General features: G+C 38.0%; 1 protein-coding gene across 3 annotated transcripts in view; it reads right to left on the bottom strand.

Annotated features, from left to right (window-relative positions):
• The window catches only part of LOC122988585 (arf-GAP with coiled-coil, ANK repeat and PH domain-containing protein 2-like), a 54,670-nt gene extending 37,913 nt beyond the window's left edge, over positions 1-16,757 (bottom strand). For all 3 annotated transcript variants that reach the window (XM_044360999.1, XM_044361000.1, XM_044361001.1), the window contains exons 1-2: positions 16,318-16,757; positions 2,247-2,304 (exon numbers count right to left, since the gene is read on the bottom strand). In XM_044360999.1, coding sequence (XP_044216934.1) covers positions 2,247-2,304; positions 16,318-16,370 — 111 coding nt within the window. In that variant the 5' untranslated portion in view covers positions 16,371-16,757. The remainder of the gene's footprint in view (positions 1-2,246; positions 2,305-16,317) is intronic.
• Positions 16,758-19,563: the final 2,806 nt, after the last annotated feature.

Here is a 19,563-nt window from a genome sequence, read left to right as displayed (position 1 = left end):
TGAAGAGTCACACATGGAAAGAGCCTGATTAATTTTGGAATTTATCTCATTTTTAATTGAGTGGTTGTTCAGTCACTTGTTGATGTTGTGTGATTTGTGAATGAGTGTGCAGGAGGTTTGGCTGTTCGCTTGTGAGAATTTCCTCATTGTTCGTTTTTAAGCTGAGCTGTATATTAAGTAACTAAAATCAAGACTTTTTAAATACTAAAAGTAACTAGAATAACAACAGTGTTAACATGTCAGCTTTGTAGGCTATTTTTGTTTGTCATGCATATAGATAAGAGTGTGTAAGTCATGTATTTGATACATGCATTAATACTTTCTGATGTGAACCTTCACTTTTAGATCTGTGAATGTTTTTAGTGTTCAGCAGTTATCTGTTCCTGTATCAGATTATAAGCTTTGTGGTACTTTATATATTTATGTATACTAAGAAAATACATAAGAAACACATGTTGTCTGTCTTTGATGAGAACATAAATCTGTCGTTACAATGGAACAATACTATAAATCTGAAATTAACTTTGTTTAACTTTTGTTGGTAAAATGACTCATCTGAACCACTCCAGAGCTAAAATGAGCGATTCTTTGTTTAGAAACAATATGTGCTAAATGTCTTTGAAGAAGCGGCCTTTTCACCACTCAGGGGTTTTTGTTTTTGAATGCAAATTGTTTGCGAGCGTCATATAAAATTGCCTCCTTCTGATTTCAATGGGTGGGGGACAATGATATAGTATGATGCTGTTTGTTGTAGATTTCATTTACATTCTGTTTGAATATGGGTTGCTATAATTCAACAGGTTATGCTACAGATAATGTTGGTGTATGGTGTTTTAAAATCTTCTTCTATATGCCCCTCTTACACTTTGATCACCCGCCCCTCTAAAAGGTCTCTGCGCTGCCCTGCATTTGAACATAAGAACATAACTTGAACATAAGAAAGAAGAGATAAGTAGCCAAACTACTGTAAAATATCATGACGCCGTGCGTGGCTTCATTTTCCTCCTGTCTTCCCCAGTTTTTTGAGTCACTAGCCGCCACTGGTACACACATACACTATCACACCCATATTCATGCTCGCAAATACTCCCACTCGCCAGCAGATCCTTCCTCTTTACAGCAAGAAGGGAAGTCAGGCTGGGGCTGAGTCACAGAGGAGGGGTGAGGAGGAGGGTGTGACTCTGTAAGACTGTAAGTCCAGGAACAATGAAATGGGATCGTCCAAGCTCAAGGTCTCCCTCAGCTAGTGAACATACTCTCAGCTGTGCAGGGATCCGCAGGGAGGAGGGATTGGTTTACTATCAGGGCGGAGTACAACTACTTAATAACACTAGTTAGTTTAGCTGGTTCACTACTCTGGTTTAGTTTTTTGAGTTGTTTAGTCAATTTGAGCAGAGTGAGTGAGATGGAGTAACAATGAAATCTGAATCAACTACAAGAAACAACCTAAAAAAGGCAAGAATTTATTGAAATTAATCCCACGAAAAGGTAATTTAGAACAAAATGAGGTTAAAATACACTCTGGACTAGCGCTCATATGCAGTGTAATGAAGAGTACAAAAACACATCATCCAACTGTAAGTTATGAGGACTGAAATGTGTTTTTGTTGTGACCAACCTCTCTGACCTTGTTTTCCATCATGGTTTTGCACCAAAACACACAAACACGCACACCAATACCCAACAACCCAAACATCTTTCTATTCAGTGGTCATGGTTGCGACGGATGCCAACCGTTACCATTTTTATGATTTTGATCAACAAAATGTAAATAACGAGACGTGATAACAAGATACTTGGCACAAGGAGTGAATTCAGGCACAGGTAAACAACAGTTTGACTAGCAGTGTTTATTCTCCGCTGTGTTGGCAATAAATAGAGATGTGAACTGCCCCCGCTTCAGAATCACTGCTCCATCTGTGACAGTGTGGTGCAACTAATTATTTTTAGGAATTACGCCAATAATTTGCCCAATTACAGACAATACTAGACTGTAATGAATAAGGTGTTTCTTCACATATCTGTTTAAGAAATGTACATGCATATTTTTAATTGAAGTGCAAGCCAAGCGTACAGTTTCTACATTAAGAGTCTTATTCAAAAGGCAATCAGCCAGGGAGGCATACTGGAGACTAGGCCAGGGATAAACCTGCAACTTTCCATTTACAGGATGGCCTCTGTAGCTGCTGGTTCACACGGTAGAACAAATGAACAATTAAGCAATACTTTTTATGGGTGGTACTCACTTTGTCGAGCTTGGATTCCAACTCACACACATCCCCCTCCACTTCCTCTATGGTGGCTCTGTGGGGACAGAAAAAAAAAAAAAAAAAAGATGTTTGAAATCAATAATAACCACGACTCAATACTTTTAGGGGCATAAGCTGGATGATGAGAAGACATAGTGCAGAGGCACCGTTATGTGAAGCACATGTACTCCTTCTGTGCCAACTTGGTTTACCACATTATTACCCTTTTCCTCTTCACCACCTTTCCTGTGTCTACTGTATACAGACTAGTCAGATGAGTAAGCATTTTAAAATTAAACTAAAAGTGTCTGCGTACTTTGAATTAAACTTCTTTCAGTATTCACAACATAAATGGTCAACAACAGAACTTCATATTGATCTTGAGTGAAAGTAAAGCAACTGTAACTGACACATATAACACAACAGTAGCACATTGTGGGCGACGTGATGAATCCTCAAAAATGTGCCAAACTGCATCTTCGATATGTTGAACTTTTTTTTCCCCAAACGTCTTCTAACAATTCACTTTTACCTACATTCCCCTACAATTAAAAACTGAAAACTACATTTGGAATACTGTACACTTGTACAGTACTGACGCAAGCACGTGCAGACGGACACACACCATTAGAGGCAGCCAAACTGAGAGTTGCCATTTTGGGTAAAGCCGCAGGGCCAGAGTCAGGTCTGGCGCTATGCCTTTTAAAACGTGACAAAGCACAGCTTGGTTCTCCACAGGATCAACAGCCTACGAGCCTGAGAGCGCCATGGCAGTGAAAGGAAAAACTCAAAGACCTCATCCCGGCACAGGCCTGATTCATTTTTGCTCTTCTCATCTTGATGATAAATCACACCGTTTTAACATCATACTGTGGACTTGTAGGAAACGCACACGATTCTGGGAATACTGTAAACTCACAACAGAGTAAAAATACAATAAATAAGACAAGTAAAACCAATACTAAGGATGTTATATGAAGATACTTTTAATGTTGCCCTACTTCATGGAACATCAACAGCAAAGATGCTTGCTGGGGCTTAAATTCGGGAGCACTTTCTCACTATTAAACCAGGGGAGTTTATGTTTAACAATTATTGCACATTAGACAAGAGTTTATTACACTTTAATAAGCCCATAAAGTTTTTGCTGCTTTTGCACTGTGCGAGCATTGACCACAGTCTATTAGTGAAAAATACATTTAAAAGCAGCAACAAGGCACCATTGGGAGATTTAACACTGAACGACAGAGCCAAGAAAGAAAACGTTTGTTGGACTTTGTTCACACATTATGAAAACTGACTGTATGACACAACACTGCTTTTCTCTGCTCTTAACTCATGTATCAGCAGTTATGTCCCATGGCTCATACAGTGTGTGTGGCCTTTAGATGAAGCATGATCCTCATTAACATCGGTTTAGCCGTAATACGTTTATTCTCTAGACAAAAGAGACAATGAAATACATGTACTGGTGCAGCTGGAGCACTCCAACTTATTGTATTTGTAAAAGTGACTTAACTAGATTTCAGGCTTATTATGCTGCTGCCCTCAGTATAAATCACTCAGATAACAACATTAGTTTAATGCTTGAATATAAATGTCATTTTTTCTCTTCAAGAGAAAACACGACATATTATGCAGCACTGTGTGTGTGTGTATCAAGTTTGTCAGTATAAAGCAGAAGGATTAAGAGTGACACCCTGCTGCAGCAGCAGACGGGCATTCGCCAAAACCCCTCCAGCTGTTTGTTCTTCCGTATGGTGCCAAACTGACGGCAACCAACATCTGGTGACTGTCAGGGAAAAACAAGAGGTAGAATGGGTTATCTGAGTTAGGTATGCACCAATCCAACTCTTTCAGTCCTGATACTGATACCTGGGTTTTGGGTATCAGCCGATACCGAGTATCAATCCGATACCAGTGTTTAATTAATAAGCTGTATGCCTCACTGGGTGCAAGAGACTGGGATCATTCTTTTGTGTGTAAGGCAAAATCGGGCTTGAATTAAACATTGCTTTCTTAACTCTGTTATTTATTAAAATAATGGTATCCGATACCAGATCGGCCTTTTGTCACAGATACCCGATCCAGCTATTTGAGTCAGTGTCGGACTGATATCTGATATCAGTATTGGTAGCAGTGCAAGAGATGCATGGATGAAGGATTCACATGTTCAGACAGTTTTTACTGTATGTCTAACAATATTTTATAACAGGGATATGTCTACTCAATATCTTTTAAGCACTGAGCAAACTGTGTCTATAGCACTGAGTTTCAAAAATGTTTTGTCAAAGTCTTGTTTATTCATTTATCGGATGGCATATATTTAATTCTATTTTTCCTTATTAAAGTATTTAAGTAATATATCAATGGCACTTGTGAACTGTAAAAGAATGACTGCTTTAATCATCAGAATCAATTTCCATTCTGTTAGTGCTCCATCTACAGTAAACACACATTAAAACACACATTACACACAATAATTTTCTCTATCAAGACATACATCTGAAGTTAGTGCAGCTAAGAGGGTGTTGTCTTTTATATGAAGAGGGCTGTGGTGTGAAGCACTGTTTGTGGCCAAAACATAAGCTTTTTACAATTGTGCTTTATCAGCCAGTAACAATGATGGAGCTACATATAACCTTTAAGCCTTTGGATATACTGCTGCAACAGAAAGTAACCGCTTTAACTGGGCCGAAGGTATTAGAGCTCTTCCACACTTATAGCACTATCATTGATGACAAAAGGGTAAATCTCAAGTGGCAGAATGCTGATTGGTGGAAAAACCAATATCTGGCTGTATGACAGTTTGGTCTCAGTGCTGCCAAGCATCTGCCTTTCTTAAGTCCTTGACCAAAAATACTAAATCCCTTCTAGATTCAGGAGAGAAGCTCCATTGCTAAATCTAAGCTCAAACCTGACTGAGCTTGCCATGGCTAAAAATGATATACAGTAGTTGTTCAGTTACTGTCTATGTTACTGAGAGAAGGAAACAAACTGGCATTACGGAAGTATTAAGTATTAAAAGTCATTAATCAGAACAGCAAGCACACACAGCAACTCCATCAATCAGCAAGTTGAGTTGTGGGGACGCCAGAACCAAACTTTTGAGCCTGCAGACATTTACAAGAGTCTAATTCTGCCAAATATGTTAAGTGACAATCCTCTAGGCACGGAACCTACATTGCATAAGAGTATACTGTTCGGCAAAAGTACTCATCTAGTTTACTTTGATTAATACTCAAAGACTAAACTCCAATAGCATGCCCTGACATCAACTTTTACCATTTGTTATATCTTCTGTACCTTATAATTTAACAACTCTAGTCTGTGGGAATGGCTTCAGTCCTGATTACTGCCTTGCAACATGGGAGCAGTGTCACTGAGTTTCATCATAGTAGTCTGTGGTTTTAAGAGATTTTGTTAGCGACCCAAACATAGTGGAATGAACTAAGGACTTAAGTAGATAAGGAGGGCAGAAACAAGGTCACAAGCAATAAAGAGCCTGCTTCTCTCGTGGAGACGTTAACCCAAGCTAAACTCAAGAGCATTGTACAAGCCCTGTTTGCCTTTGTCAGTGGCTACAGGCACAAGTTCATTTATTTGATGAACCACCCAGAATCATAACTGTTATGCTGACAGGCTCTAGTGTCTGGCTTTAAGAGGATTTGGCCTATTATTATATTTTTCTACAAGCTACAATCCCTGGTTCTCCAACATTCATAGAGAAGCATGATTTGGGTGCGCGCTTAAGAAAACCCATAAGGGGATGGGGCAATTAAACTGATATTAGCCCTGCGCAAAACCCAACAAAAAAAAATCCCTCAGATAATCAAGAAAAAGCTCATGGACAGAATTAGAGAAAAACAGGCTTGCCAGTTCTTCAGTGAATATCATCTTATTATTATAAACACATGCTGTAAGACAACGCCTGTCACTTTGTCCTTGATAAAAGGCACTTGGCCTCACCTGCTCCACCGTAGAGGCTTGAGGGCAAACAGCAGGACACCTGCTGTAGTGGAAACTCTGAGATGTAAATATGTTTAACTGAGTGAGTCAAAGGAAGGGTGGCCTGGAAAAGGTCGTACACATTCAGCCAACTTTCCCTGGATGGAAAGTGCTTTAGAAAAATCAGCCTTGGAAATCTAACCCGATCCTTTGTCAGTCAGTTGCTCTCTAGCTTTCTATGCAACCACGACTATTTCCATTTAATCTCACAACTTGGGCCTGCAGGGTGAACTTGTGAAAGTGCTGACAGAGGATAAGAAAAGGAGGGGCCCTGGCCAAATGAAAATCTGGGCCATTGCCTCACAGCTCTGACCTTGGAGCGTGTCCAGGCAGCCTGAGTCTGGATAATGAGCAGAAGAAAAAGGCATGAGAACCAGAGACACAGACTTTTAATTATAATACACATCATTTTCACTGGAAAATATGTGGTGATAAAGGCTGCAATAAAACATGGTTCTCATGCAAGACAAATATACATTGTAGTTATAGACCCCCACGGTGCAAATCACACATACAGTGTCCAGAATACAGGGACATAAAACAAAGAGAGGAAACTTCAGCAGCAATCCAACAGATATTGGTATACTGAAGCACCTTTCTATAGTTTCCATAGATGGTCTATGGCTGGCTGTGTAGTTAATATCAGTGGATGGTTGCCAGCGAGGGCTGAAGGATTCAGGTAGGAGTTTAACAGTGTGCAAAATTAATTATTTGATACAAACCTCCCTTTTGGGACGAGATTCTTCTAAAATTTCTTTTCATGTAATTTCAAAAATATGAAAACTTCAGGTAAAAAGTGTAACATCACACAACACACACCTGAAAACTGAAACAGCAGGGCATCTGTTAAAGATTAGCAAAAATAAGAGTTGGTACAACTATTAGTTACAGATTTTATTATACCCATAGTGCTACAAATGTTGTCTGGGACTTGGCAGTAATGAGAAACAAAGAAAGCGACTTGACGCCCGAACTGCTTCACTTGAAGTATGAATCAGTCAAGAACCCTGTGGATTATTTACATTAAAGAAAACCAAGGGATATAAAATGTTATTATGTGAACACTCTTATCCAGACCTCCTAACAGTCAAATATATGATATGTGTTTTAAAAGCAGTGGCGCATGTGGTAATAAAACCCTGTGCACTTAAGGGCCAAGTTAAACAGGACTGCAGGGAAGTGATAGTAATGTCAACTTAAGGCTGTTCCTATGCTGTTTAATTTCATTTGTTATCCAACTGCTTATCTTCAACTAACTGCAACTACCAACTGAACTTCTGCAAGTCATATAAGGGCATTCTTGCTTCAGTATTTACACTACAATCTCCTTCAGTCATAGCACAAAAGTACATACAAAAAGGATATCACAGGGTTTATACAAATCCTGAGATAAACAACTTTTAAATCTCCTTATCCCGAGTTATCAAACCTGATAATGAAAAGTGTAAGCTACACAATAACAGTTTGTTTTCAGTTCATAAGAAGATCTCAATGAGATGTAGGGATTTTAATGAAATGCTGCATGGATTCAAGAATAAGATATTGCACCTACGTAACAAAAGGTTCATGAGTGAACACAGTTTGTATCTTTGACAGAAAAGTGCAGCATCACTGACCTTAATTTCTAGTTGAGAGTGTATAAATCTGGAGTAAAAGTTGAGTCACTGATATTTTAAGAAAGCCATGAGTCTGCTGAAAGCCATGAGAAATCACTTATGTTTTCCATCAATCAGGGCAGAGATTTTCTAAACACTCTCAGACATGTAAAAGCCTTTGATAATAGATCAAATGTTTTCCCAACATCAACAGAGGAATTTCTTATGCCAGTGTTGTATTCTCAATGTAGTGATACAATGGTATCTAGACACTGCATTGTGACATCAATAAGCTTGAATCTCTCAAGAGCCCACATAGTGCTATAAAGTAGGATAGATGATAAGCAGATAGGCTGGATGATGCTGGTATTTTGTTTTCAGTGCAAAGAGCTTCTGGCCAAATATCTGATATCTGGCTCCTGCAAACTGAGGAGAAGCAGCCCTCGCCTCTGAAGCAGACAAGTAAAAGAGACTTTATGTGGAGAAGATTTAATCAGCGGCCAATTTCATCACACTGAACTCCATTAGACCATATAATAGCCATAATATAACATTTGGGTCCACCTTTCATTTCAAGTGTTTTGTACCATCATTAGTGCATCTTTTCCAAATCCTGGAAGCATTGATGTACTAAAATGTAAACACTTTATTGTTCGGTCTACTATATTTTGTTTCTTTTGTATTTCACTCATTTAGCCTACATTGACTCTTTGCAATCACAGATGTGCTTGATAAGTAGAAGTTTTTAGACAGAAGTTTAGCAACTGTGCATCTAGAAATTTGTTAGTAATGAATCATCGATGAAGCAAAAATATTTAAGTCCCTGTCCATGTACAACTATTGATTAGGATATTTGGATTATTTACTTCCCCTGGTGTTCATACTGGTTAAGAGCACATGAATAAAATGATATACATGAATACCAGTCAAGATGGTGCTATACTATTGGTTCATTAAGTTTCTGTCATGCTAACTATTCATTATCCATTAATCTGCCAATTATTTTCTCAATTAATCTTTTTGTCAAAGAGTCAGAAAATATTGATAAACGTCCATCACAAATTCCCAATGTGAGTCCAATGTAACGTCCAAAAATTGCTTGTTTTCTCCAACCAACAGTCTAACACTTAAAGATACCCAATTTACTATCATAGAAGACTAAGAAAACCAGCAACTATTCACATTTAAGAAAGTTGGAACCAATTAATTTTTGGCACTTTTGCTTAAAAATAATGCTTTTGCTTTTGGGGGTTGATTTTTCTGTAGCTCCTGATAAACTGTCAAAGAAAGCCTCATTAAACAAGCAATAACTCCAGAGGTCAAGTGAGCAGCTCCAAGTACGTTTGCTGTGACTAACCAGTGTCTGGTTGTACTCACAATTATATTCACCACATTTGTTGACTCTTCCTGTGTGACCAAGCTTGGGTGGAAAGAGTAGATTCCACCAGAAAAGTAAAAGGAAACAACAACATATGATTACTAGCTTTTTCACTGAATGAAACAATATAAATTAGGGTACTACAACACCCTGGTTTAACTGCTGTTTGGGTGTGATGGCAAAGCTCGGGCTAAATATAGAGAGACGTGTGGTACAAACCAGACTACAGCCCATGAAGAAGAAAAGAAAAACGGCTGCCTTGTAAACCACATCACTGAGAAAGAGGCCAATTCAGCATCACTGAGGGAATGTTTAGGTACTCATTCTCTTTAAGTTGACCAAGATCACGCAAAGGGTCACAGTATATGCCAGACAGAAGCCCACAATACTATACATTTAGGCTAGAAGTTAAGCCAGTTGCTTGGATTATATTGGTCTTTTAAATTAAGTTTGCTATTCTTATACCGAAGTTCCTTATGATTTTTGCACTGTGATTGGCAGACACTATTGTAATACTGTCAATTATTTTTTCGATTTAGTACGTTAAATGTCAGAAAATGGTGAAAAATATCCATTTCATTCAATAAACAGTCCAAAACTGAAAGATATTCCACTTTTACACAATTATTTAAAACAAAGAAAAGTAGCAAATTCACACATTTGAGAAGCTGGAATTAGCAACATTTTGGCCTTTTTCCTTGATAAATAACTTTGTGTTAATCAAAAAACTAATCAAATAATAGTTTTAGCTAAAAAAAAAAGTCACTGAGTGCTGAAAATCTGTATAGGCACTGTATGTCTATACTATATGTTTTTGTGTGGCCTGACGAGTCGACATGGCACCAACTCTTCAAAAGGTTGCCACGGTAATCCACTAAAATCTGTAGACTCGTGTTACTTCAGCTACTTTGAGTAAACATCCACATAAAAAGGCCTTATTTTAGCAGTGGGTGACTCAACTTCTGACACTGCCAACAACTCAACAACATTAACAACAGAAACAGACACAGCCTTGGAGTCTCTCTGTGCCACTTGCCCCCCGCCTGTTAGTCAGAGCTCTGACTAGATAGTAAAACCTAAAAAACAGAGATAACTCATTTTTTTCCAGTGAGTCAATGACCATAATACAAAAAAAAAAACAATACAGTGCCGCCTCTCATGCCTCATGTAGACCGTGTGCACTTTTCATGCAGAAACGAGGCAGTTAAACAGGTTTGTCATCCACGCGGCCGACACAATAGAGTCTTCTGTGGGCCTGCGGTGCTGACCTCAACACTTGAAAGACATAAGCGGACACTCAAAAGACCATCTGCTCTTCACATAGTTCCAGTTTCCTCCCTACTGGAAGACGTTCTCTAAAGCAGCAACACTTCAGGATTAGCTGGTTTACTTTGTTATCTGTTTCCAGCTATCTATTAATAATGTCATATAGAGCTGAAACTATTAACAGAAAATCAATATTCATAATTGATTAATGGAAAAAGTAAATTTTCAAGCAAAAAAGTGCCAAACATAACCTAGTTTCAACTCGTCAATTGTGAGGATTTGCTGCTTTTCTCTGTCTCATGTGGTAGTAAACTAATATAGTTGGGTTATGGATCTGCGTTTGAACAAAAAAGCAACATAAAAACATAATTTTGAGAAATTTTGATGGGAATTTTTCACGATTGTTATTTTATAGACCAACTGATTGATCGATTCATCAAGTAAATCATCTACAGATCAATAAAAAATGACAATAATTGTTAGTTGTAGCCCTACTGTTATAATAAAAAAAACCTGCCCAGTCATTTAATGTTGAAATATCTGTCAATACTGAGTCATATTCCACATTTCCTACATAACAAAGCTGCACACTCCAACACAGCCCAAAGCAGGCTTACTTTAAAACTATTGTAGCTAATCCCATTTAGATATTTCTGACAGTTGAATACTCTGCATTACAGCTTTACTTTGATGTTTTCCCACAATGTTCTGTATGGTCTCCAGCAGCGTTTTGTCATCTTCATCTTTCCCCTGGTGCTTCAGTCTTCTTCATTAATGTGTTCATGTACAGGAAGAAGATTATAGACGGTGTTTACTCCACTGAACTGAAATGACAGTGGTAGTGGCAAACAAGTCAACACTTTGAATCTGTTATTGTGGATGGAAACGTGAAGAATGGGGTGAGTTCAGTGCCGTGACGTAGATCCTGTAATTGTTAGAGAGAGTGGAGCAGTGGTGATATGGAGGGGGTGGGGGTGGGGGGATCCCGCTGTGGTAAAACCCACCATTAGACGCAAGAGATGAGCTTCAACAACATCAATGAGATGAGGTCATTCCTTAAAAGATAAACACTTACACTGGTTCTTGTGGAAATTTTGGATGCTCTTAGTAATGAGCAAACACTTTCCTCTACATCCTCATCCGTCTTATGTCATAGGATGGAAACAAAGACGGTGAAGAGGAGGTGAGTGTTAAAATGACAATATTATAAGTATCTACAGTATACTTTTAGAGCCAGGTTTAAAGATTAAAGACTGGTTGTGATTGACAGGCTAATATGTTAAATAACGTGTAAACACATTTACTCTGTATGAGAGAAAACTATAAATATATTATTAATACAAAGAGCCTTTAATGACACCTTTACTCAAGTTTAACAGGAGTATAAATGACATTTCCTTTAAGCTGCAAACGCTCTTAATATAACGGTACACTTGGAAATTGAGAGTATATCATATTTCATTTTTTACTCGCTGTGCTGCCCTTTTCTTAGGAGCGGTAGCATTATAGCAGGAGTACTGTCAGTCCTCATTTCATTAGCTGTTAATTGCCAGTATTAATAACTATTAAAAGTAAATGGACCACAGTTCAATTAAATCAAACTGCAACAAGCCCAGCATGCTAACAAGCCTACAGCTGGACTCCCATGGGAAACTAATCTGGGTGTATCGCAGTATGAGCGCTCATCATCAGGCTCTGGGTTCTGGATTAGCGGAGACTGCCAGTGATCTGCTGACTCTACAGCTGTCAGTGACTCAGGGGAAACTTCAACCGGGGCTGTTGGACCAATGACTTCATATCGTGGCCCTCAGCCAAGCTAAGAATAAGGAAAACCAATCAGGAGCGAGCGATCGTGTTAGAATGATTAACAAGAGAGCGAAGACGGGAGAAAACGTAGCTGCTAATTACAGAAATTTGTTCACTTCTGGGTAGTTCATATCTACTTGGGGCAAGTATAAAAAACATATCAGTTCTACTCTTGTGCTTTTTTTTAATCTTTCGATGTTATGCTTCATCGTATACATTATTTAGAACTAGTATCAAAAACATTTCAGCTTCACAGTTGTTTCAGGTTTTGATCAAAATGAGAAGCAGACTAAACTGTTGCACTTTAACTAAAAAAAAACACACATTTAAGTTTTTGTTATGAAAAATATATTCCATTTATTAGTTTCCTTTGGGTACTATATATATTAAATATGTGAAACATTTATTCCTATACAAGTGAGGAGCAAAGCAATGACCCTCCGAAGGGAATTTTCAACTCTCATACTTGAAGGGGAGCCAGAAAAGCTCTCAAGTCTAACATCTATTCTCAAGTGGAAAACTAGGCTAGTAGGGTTTACTGCCAAAACTACATAATTTTTGCACTAGTGCATCTCTCCTCTGGGCTGAAAGCATGGTTTATGACCAAAGACAGCTTCCCAACTAAAATGAGGATGAGCGCAAAAAAAAAAAAAAAAAAATATGTGGGGTGTGCCAGATTACCACTTGAAAACAACCCTCTCCACATTTGGGGGCTCCATATTCTCTGGCACAAAGTTGAAAGCAAACACCAAAATGGAAACAGATGTTGAGCGAGTGAGAAGCTGTTCCACACTGGTGTGTATCCCATGTTTTCATCTATTCTCTCTTTCTCTCTCCTGCTTTGTCTTCCTCTCCGGCCAAATATAACGAGCGGGGGTTGGAAAAATGAGTAAAGCGATGATGATCGAAGTGGAAAACTGTGCTGCAAAAAAAAAAAAAAAAAAAAAAAAAATCTCTCATCAGTCCCATGATGAGCGCACAGTCAGGAAACGTTGAAATGACTCTCCTAAAGGGCAAAGGTCACTATGGACATGGATAAAGATGGGGGAGATATGAGATGGCTTCCCTTCACACTTGGGTGATTGAACGGAGATCGGAGAGAATTCATTATGTTGATATTCAGATGGTGCAAAAGCTAAATGTCTGTTATCCATGAAACTACAGACAAGCAGGGCGTAAATAACACATGATGATGATGATGATGTGATCGCTTTTGCAGAAGAGTATGATTTGTGTTATTTCTGTGATACAGTGAACAAACTCAGTGCATACGTGATGTCAAAAAAACTCAATGCTCATCATTCAACCTGATATATACAATAAATTGGACGACATATTAAAGTGTCATTAAGGACAACGTGTGAACCTCTTCTCCCTCCAAGAAGAAACTGCATTTAAAAACTGGAGTTGTTAATAAAGAGACTTTGTTATTATTACATATATTTTTGTTGAAGCCCCAATAACTTTCACTTATTTAAAACAGTTCAGAAAACATTTGATTGAGTGAGATGGAGGGCAAAGAGGAGAAAGAAGAGCAAGGAGGAAATTATAATTGCAGATAGACAAAAGGTCAACATGCAACTAATTATTTTCATTATCGATTAATCTGCAGATTATTTTCTCAATTCATTAACTAATCATTTAGTTTATATCTGTCAGAAAATAGTGAAAACTGCCCACACAATCTAAAAAAAACAAAAAAAACAACTGATGTCTTTAAATTGCTCATTTTGTCAGAACAACAGTTAACAACCCAAAGATACTCAGTTTATCACATGAGACCAAGGCTAATATTTAGCATTTTTGCTTTAAAAACTACTTAAACGATTGATTGATTATCAAAGCAGTTACCAATTAATTCCCCATCGATGGGCTAATTGATTAATAGACATTTCAGCTCCAAGTTGTTTACAATAATCTGACTGCTACCGCTCATATTTGTGGCTGCCTATATTTTGGAGCTGAATTAGACGTCTGATCAGGTAGAGAGGGTGGAGCTATACTGGGGTTATACAAGATCGCCAAACTCCAACAAGAACAATAAAAGTGTAACTTCTCCACCCGAACAGGTGCATCAAAGTTACTGGAACGTAAGTGAAATGTCAATTAAGTACAGACTGTACAAAACTACAGTCATCAGCAGACGTGTAATTTGACCAATTAAGTGAGAACACCTGTGTGGGTGTATCAGGGGTGTGTTGGGCCTTTTAGTATTGTTGCAAAGTTCCTTCTGATCATTGAAATAAATCAAACATCTTCTCTATAAAGTTGATGTTTAGGAGCTTCCTGAATTTAATAAAGATTTTGGAATTATAGGACATAAACCTTGCACACAGATGACTGACTTCCAATAGGGAAGAGATATTATATGGAGCCTGTGGGACAAGAAGGGTCGGCATCATTTATGGACAGAAAGCCATGGGTTAAAGGTTTCGGTTCCTGACAAACAAGGTCTGCGGTTCTGCTGAAGTAGGTTTACATCACTGACAACTTCAAACCGTCTGCCATGACTCAGCGCTCTCTGTTAAAAGCAATCGATCAAAAATGAGAGCGCGGTGACGATGCAAAAGAAGAAAGAAACAAAGTTCACAGGGTGGAGGACGCATTACAACTAGAACTGGCATACAAAACACTGTCAATGCTTCAAAGAAACACTAGTGAGTACTTCACCAATCAGATTGCTTGGCTGAATTTACCCAATTTATTAGAGTCATATAAAGACTGACTGGGATCCTCTTTTTCTTCTCCAGCAGTGTTGGCAACACACAGAGGTGTACATCAGAGTGTTAGACCGATCAACTTCAACTAACACAACTGACTGCAAATTTTCCTTTTGTTCAAACCCTCAAATGTGATCATAAAGGAAACTGTCTGATTAAAAAAATAAACGCTTCATTCTTCCGCAAACAACTTTCTAACATCTGTTCCTCGTTTTTGTGAGAGAGAGGATGTTGCAGCAGCGGAGGGAGCGGGGGCCGAGGGAGGAAGGAGAGAGGGAGGGAAGGTGGGAGGGAGGCGCTTTCTCAAATCTCTGGAAAACGCCAAGCGAGTGAGGAGGAAGTTGTGAGCAAACATCCCATTTTGAAGAGCGTCTAGGCGTGATGGATTGAAGAAAAGGAGAAGAGAGAGACAGGGAGAAAAAAAAAAAAAAAAGGGTTTTGAGTGATGATGTCAGAGGTGACACTGCTGCCAGGAATACATCACATGAACGCCAACCACCTGACAAATGCTGTAGAGTTCATTTATAATGTGGAGTGTGTCCAGCCCTCATCTAAGTACTTATAAGTTGGAGAAATAACGAACGTGGATGGTGAATTTAGGGATGTACCATCTATTATGGCCGATGTGAGAAAAAGTGTGCAATGTAGAGCTGAAATGATTATTCAACTCAGTTATTCGAATCAATTAATCATTGATCAAGGCAAAAATACCCCAAAATCTTAAATCATTCTTAAATGTGACTTTTTGCTGTTTTTGTTCGGGTTTTTTGTCTCCTATGAAATAAAAGTAAATGTCTTTGGGTTTTGGATTGCTGGCAATCAAAGCATTTTTCTGTGATTACTAATTGTTTTCTGACATTTTATTACTATAGATAATAGCTGATAGATGAATAGATCTTGGAAATAACCTTAGCTGCAGCCCTAGTGTCCTGTCCTGCCAGTACAAGCTGAACTCTGGTGTACTATACTCAATAACAATTAAAGCTGAGATGACATACAACTGAAAACAACGGCCAATGAGGGCTACATTCATATTTAATATTCCCATCGTTGCATAATTTATATACAGGAAACAAACACTGGAAAATCTTGCTACAGCTCATATGAGGTTTTGCTGTTTGGTCAATGAGTTTCCCTCCTCGCCTGGCCCCAGCTTTCTTAGAGACAAAAATAGAAAAGTGGCAGGCAACAAACAGCTGATTAGCTCAGGTTAGCACACAGCTAGCTGGATACTTTTTTTTGTAATAAATAAATTACAACTAAAAAGGAGGACAGGGGAGGTCGCCATCACTCACCTGAACCTTGGGGAGTCCTTCAGACATTCCTCGAAATCCACAGTTATCTTCATGTTGCCGCAGTGAGTAAACCCGCAGACTTGCTGTTTGATTAAAGGCAGTAATCCAGGCTGAGTCTTTCTGGCTAATTAGCTTGTCTGCTAACGTTCCTGTACCTCTGTCCGACCAGCTGGCTCCACTCTGTCACCGCTCTGCTCGCCAGCTAGCCCTGAGAGGCCAGCAGCTACGATGAAAAAGTCGCAGGAATGCGACCATAAACGAGCCTATGTTGAATGTGAGAACTGCCAAAACGCAACAAAACTATTTCAGACGTAGCGGTCAGTCCTGAAAAGAGAAAGTGTCGTCCGGATAGCTAGGTCATAGCAGCCAGTGGGAGAGGAGCTTTTCTTCAACGCAGATACTACGGACTCACACAAAGATCGTCTATGAAGGCAGTGAATGGGCCACCCACAGATAACGGATGATGGTCCATATTCCGTTTTTTTACTGTGTACTATCCAGTGCGCATGTGCTCACAGTTTTTTAAAAAAATACTCTTTATTTGTTAGTAGTTAATTCTCAAAAAAAGGAAAAAGGAAGGATCAAAGAACTTTACCATAACTACTGTATATCCCTACCCCAAAAGTGGGAATAAACAAGTAGTGGCAACAACAGTAGTAGTAATTCATTTGATTAAGAAAATTAAGTAATTAAATAATAAAAAAGACATTTTAAAAAACAGTTGAAATAGGAACAGGAGGACCTAAACGTTGCCTGAAGCAAGTCATCAAACCAAACATGTGTGAACATATACAATATTATACAAATGAGTATTTTCTGGTTTCTTTAGTCTTCTATGATAGTAAACTGAGTATCTTTTGGTGGTGGACTGTTGGGTCGGGACAAAAAAATAACTGATAGTTGAATCGATAATGAAAATAATCTTTAGTTGCAGCTGTTGTTGGAAACAGTAGTTTGACAAAACAATCCTAACTTTGTAGCTTTTTCCAGAGCTTTCAACTGTATCACACTTCTTCATCAGTAGGTGGAGTTTGCTCAGTTGTCATGGTTACGGATCTATTGACTAGCTGTTGATAGCACAAAAGTTGTATCCAATCCATGATAACACTTTTAGGACTTCTCGTCCTTGTCACTTAAAAGTTCAAAGTTCAAAGTTCATTCCTGAGGAAGATTTTGACAAAATAATCTCAGTGACTGGGGTTGAATGCTGATTGCTTGATATAATCATGTTTTATGTCAAGCTGTTGTTGATTTTAACATATATTTTAAGTATTTTATTATGATGTTTAATTTTGTGTATGTTCTCTTGGATTTGGACCAAAAGACTTAAAAACAGCTCTGTACCCATGATAGAACCTTTCGGACTTCTCATCCACATCGCTTAAAAGTATCAACGTTCATTCCTTGGAGACAGTTTGCTAAAATAATGCCATTTTACCAAACCCCAAACCTCATTTCAAACTCCATCCACTGATAAAAAAACAAGGTGATATAGAGTTGAAAACTGTGGAAAAAGCTAGTGGATCTTGAGTTGTCAAATATTTCCTACACTGCCAAATAGATTGTGTCACTGTTATTATACAATCATAGAAATAGTAAAAGAAAGTACACAAATAATTATTTCACAATTAGGATTTCTAACATTTGAGAAAATCTGGCTTCTCTTGAGAGAAAAAGTGCCATTCAACTTCTGCTCCACTACCATTTGACATTTTACGTCACTCTTTCTGAAAAACTGAACAATGACTCCAGTGGTTTTGTCCTTCTTTTAAACAGATATCTACGGTAGTCTAGCGTAGTGTGTTGGATAGTAAAACGTGACCATCTCATTTTAACCAAGTTAAAAATCTGAGGGGAGGATTACATTCTGCAATTAAAAACGTACATATACACATAGGTTATTCTTTAAACTAAATCCAACATCTTTAGACTCATTATTTTGTTGAATTTGAAAACCACGCACGCACACACACTCCTTGTCTGTTATTGTTGTGTTTGTGTGTTTATATTTTACTATTTTTTCTGCTTATTTGATTGAAAAAGGTTTTTCCTGTACTTCTATTTACATAATGTTTCTTTTTCAATTGTGAAAACTAATAAATAAAGTGGAGAAAAAAGGCGACGAAAGTCAGATCAGAGTGAGCCTTCTATCGCTGCCTATACAATCTTTGTGTCAGTTGACGGGCGCTTCCTGATCCATTGGAGCTGACGCTGCTGGGACAATCCGTCATTTCTTCCTCCACCGTGTTTCATATCATATATTTCGTTACATAACCACCATTAAAATACATTTCCTCTGCATTATTACGTTAACAAGACAAAATGGTCAAAAGGCTGACATTTTATTCAAAGGTGAAACAAATTCATTTGACATGTTGCTCCAAACGCTCTTTTATCTTTGAATGAAACAGCAGATAATGCGTTCAAGTTTAGCCGTGAAATAAAACACTAGACCAAACCTGCAGGATAATCCTCGCATGAACAGAGTCCAAGCTTTATCCTATTACTGTACAATTACTAGAAATCCAATGGGAATGGTCGGATGTGTTGTATAACAGCGCCATCAGGTGGTAGAACAGAGTCATTGTCAAACCAAATGGCACAAACTAGACTATCAAAAGATTAGAGACCAGAAAAGTGTAATTAATCGGTATTTTTCAAACTATTCATGTGCAATGTCTCATCAGAGCGTGTTTGTGACACTTTGTCTCACAACAGTATCACATCAATATACTATATTAGTGTATAACTTTTATATACTATATTAGTATATACTTATAATTTTGAGGTAGACTACTGGCGCTTTTAAGTATTTTCATATTGGTTTATTTCTATACTCATTTACTTTTTTAATTTATAATTTAATATAATAGAGTTTCAGAGCCTTTCAGGTCTCTTCTCATTCCCATATAGTATGAAAATAAACTTGCACACTCCTGAAACTTGTTTTTGATAAATAATTCTACTTTTTTGTCGTGTGGTAAAACAGTGCAGACTTTTCCACTGAATCTGTCCATCGTTACTGTTGCCCAGCAAAAATATAACTTCTGAAGTCGCAATGACAAGTGAATTAACGTCTTAACAAGACAGACCTGAGGTTTGCTGTGATGGATTACTTCACTCCAGCAAGGTTCATATCTCTGCAAGATGATTCTCATATTGCGCTGAATTGAATAGAAACCTTTGGTTGTAATTCAAACATTGAAATCAAAATATAGCATTATAATATGAAAAGGACTTAAACGT

The sequence above is a fragment of the Thunnus albacares genome, chromosome 9 (assembly GCF_914725855.1).
Source record: "Thunnus albacares chromosome 9, fThuAlb1.1, whole genome shotgun sequence".
In the NCBI taxonomy this organism is placed as follows: domain Eukaryota; kingdom Metazoa; phylum Chordata; class Actinopteri; order Scombriformes; family Scombridae; genus Thunnus; species Thunnus albacares.
Note: the sequence above shows the minus strand (reverse complement) of the source record. Positions and strands in the feature narration are given on the sequence as shown.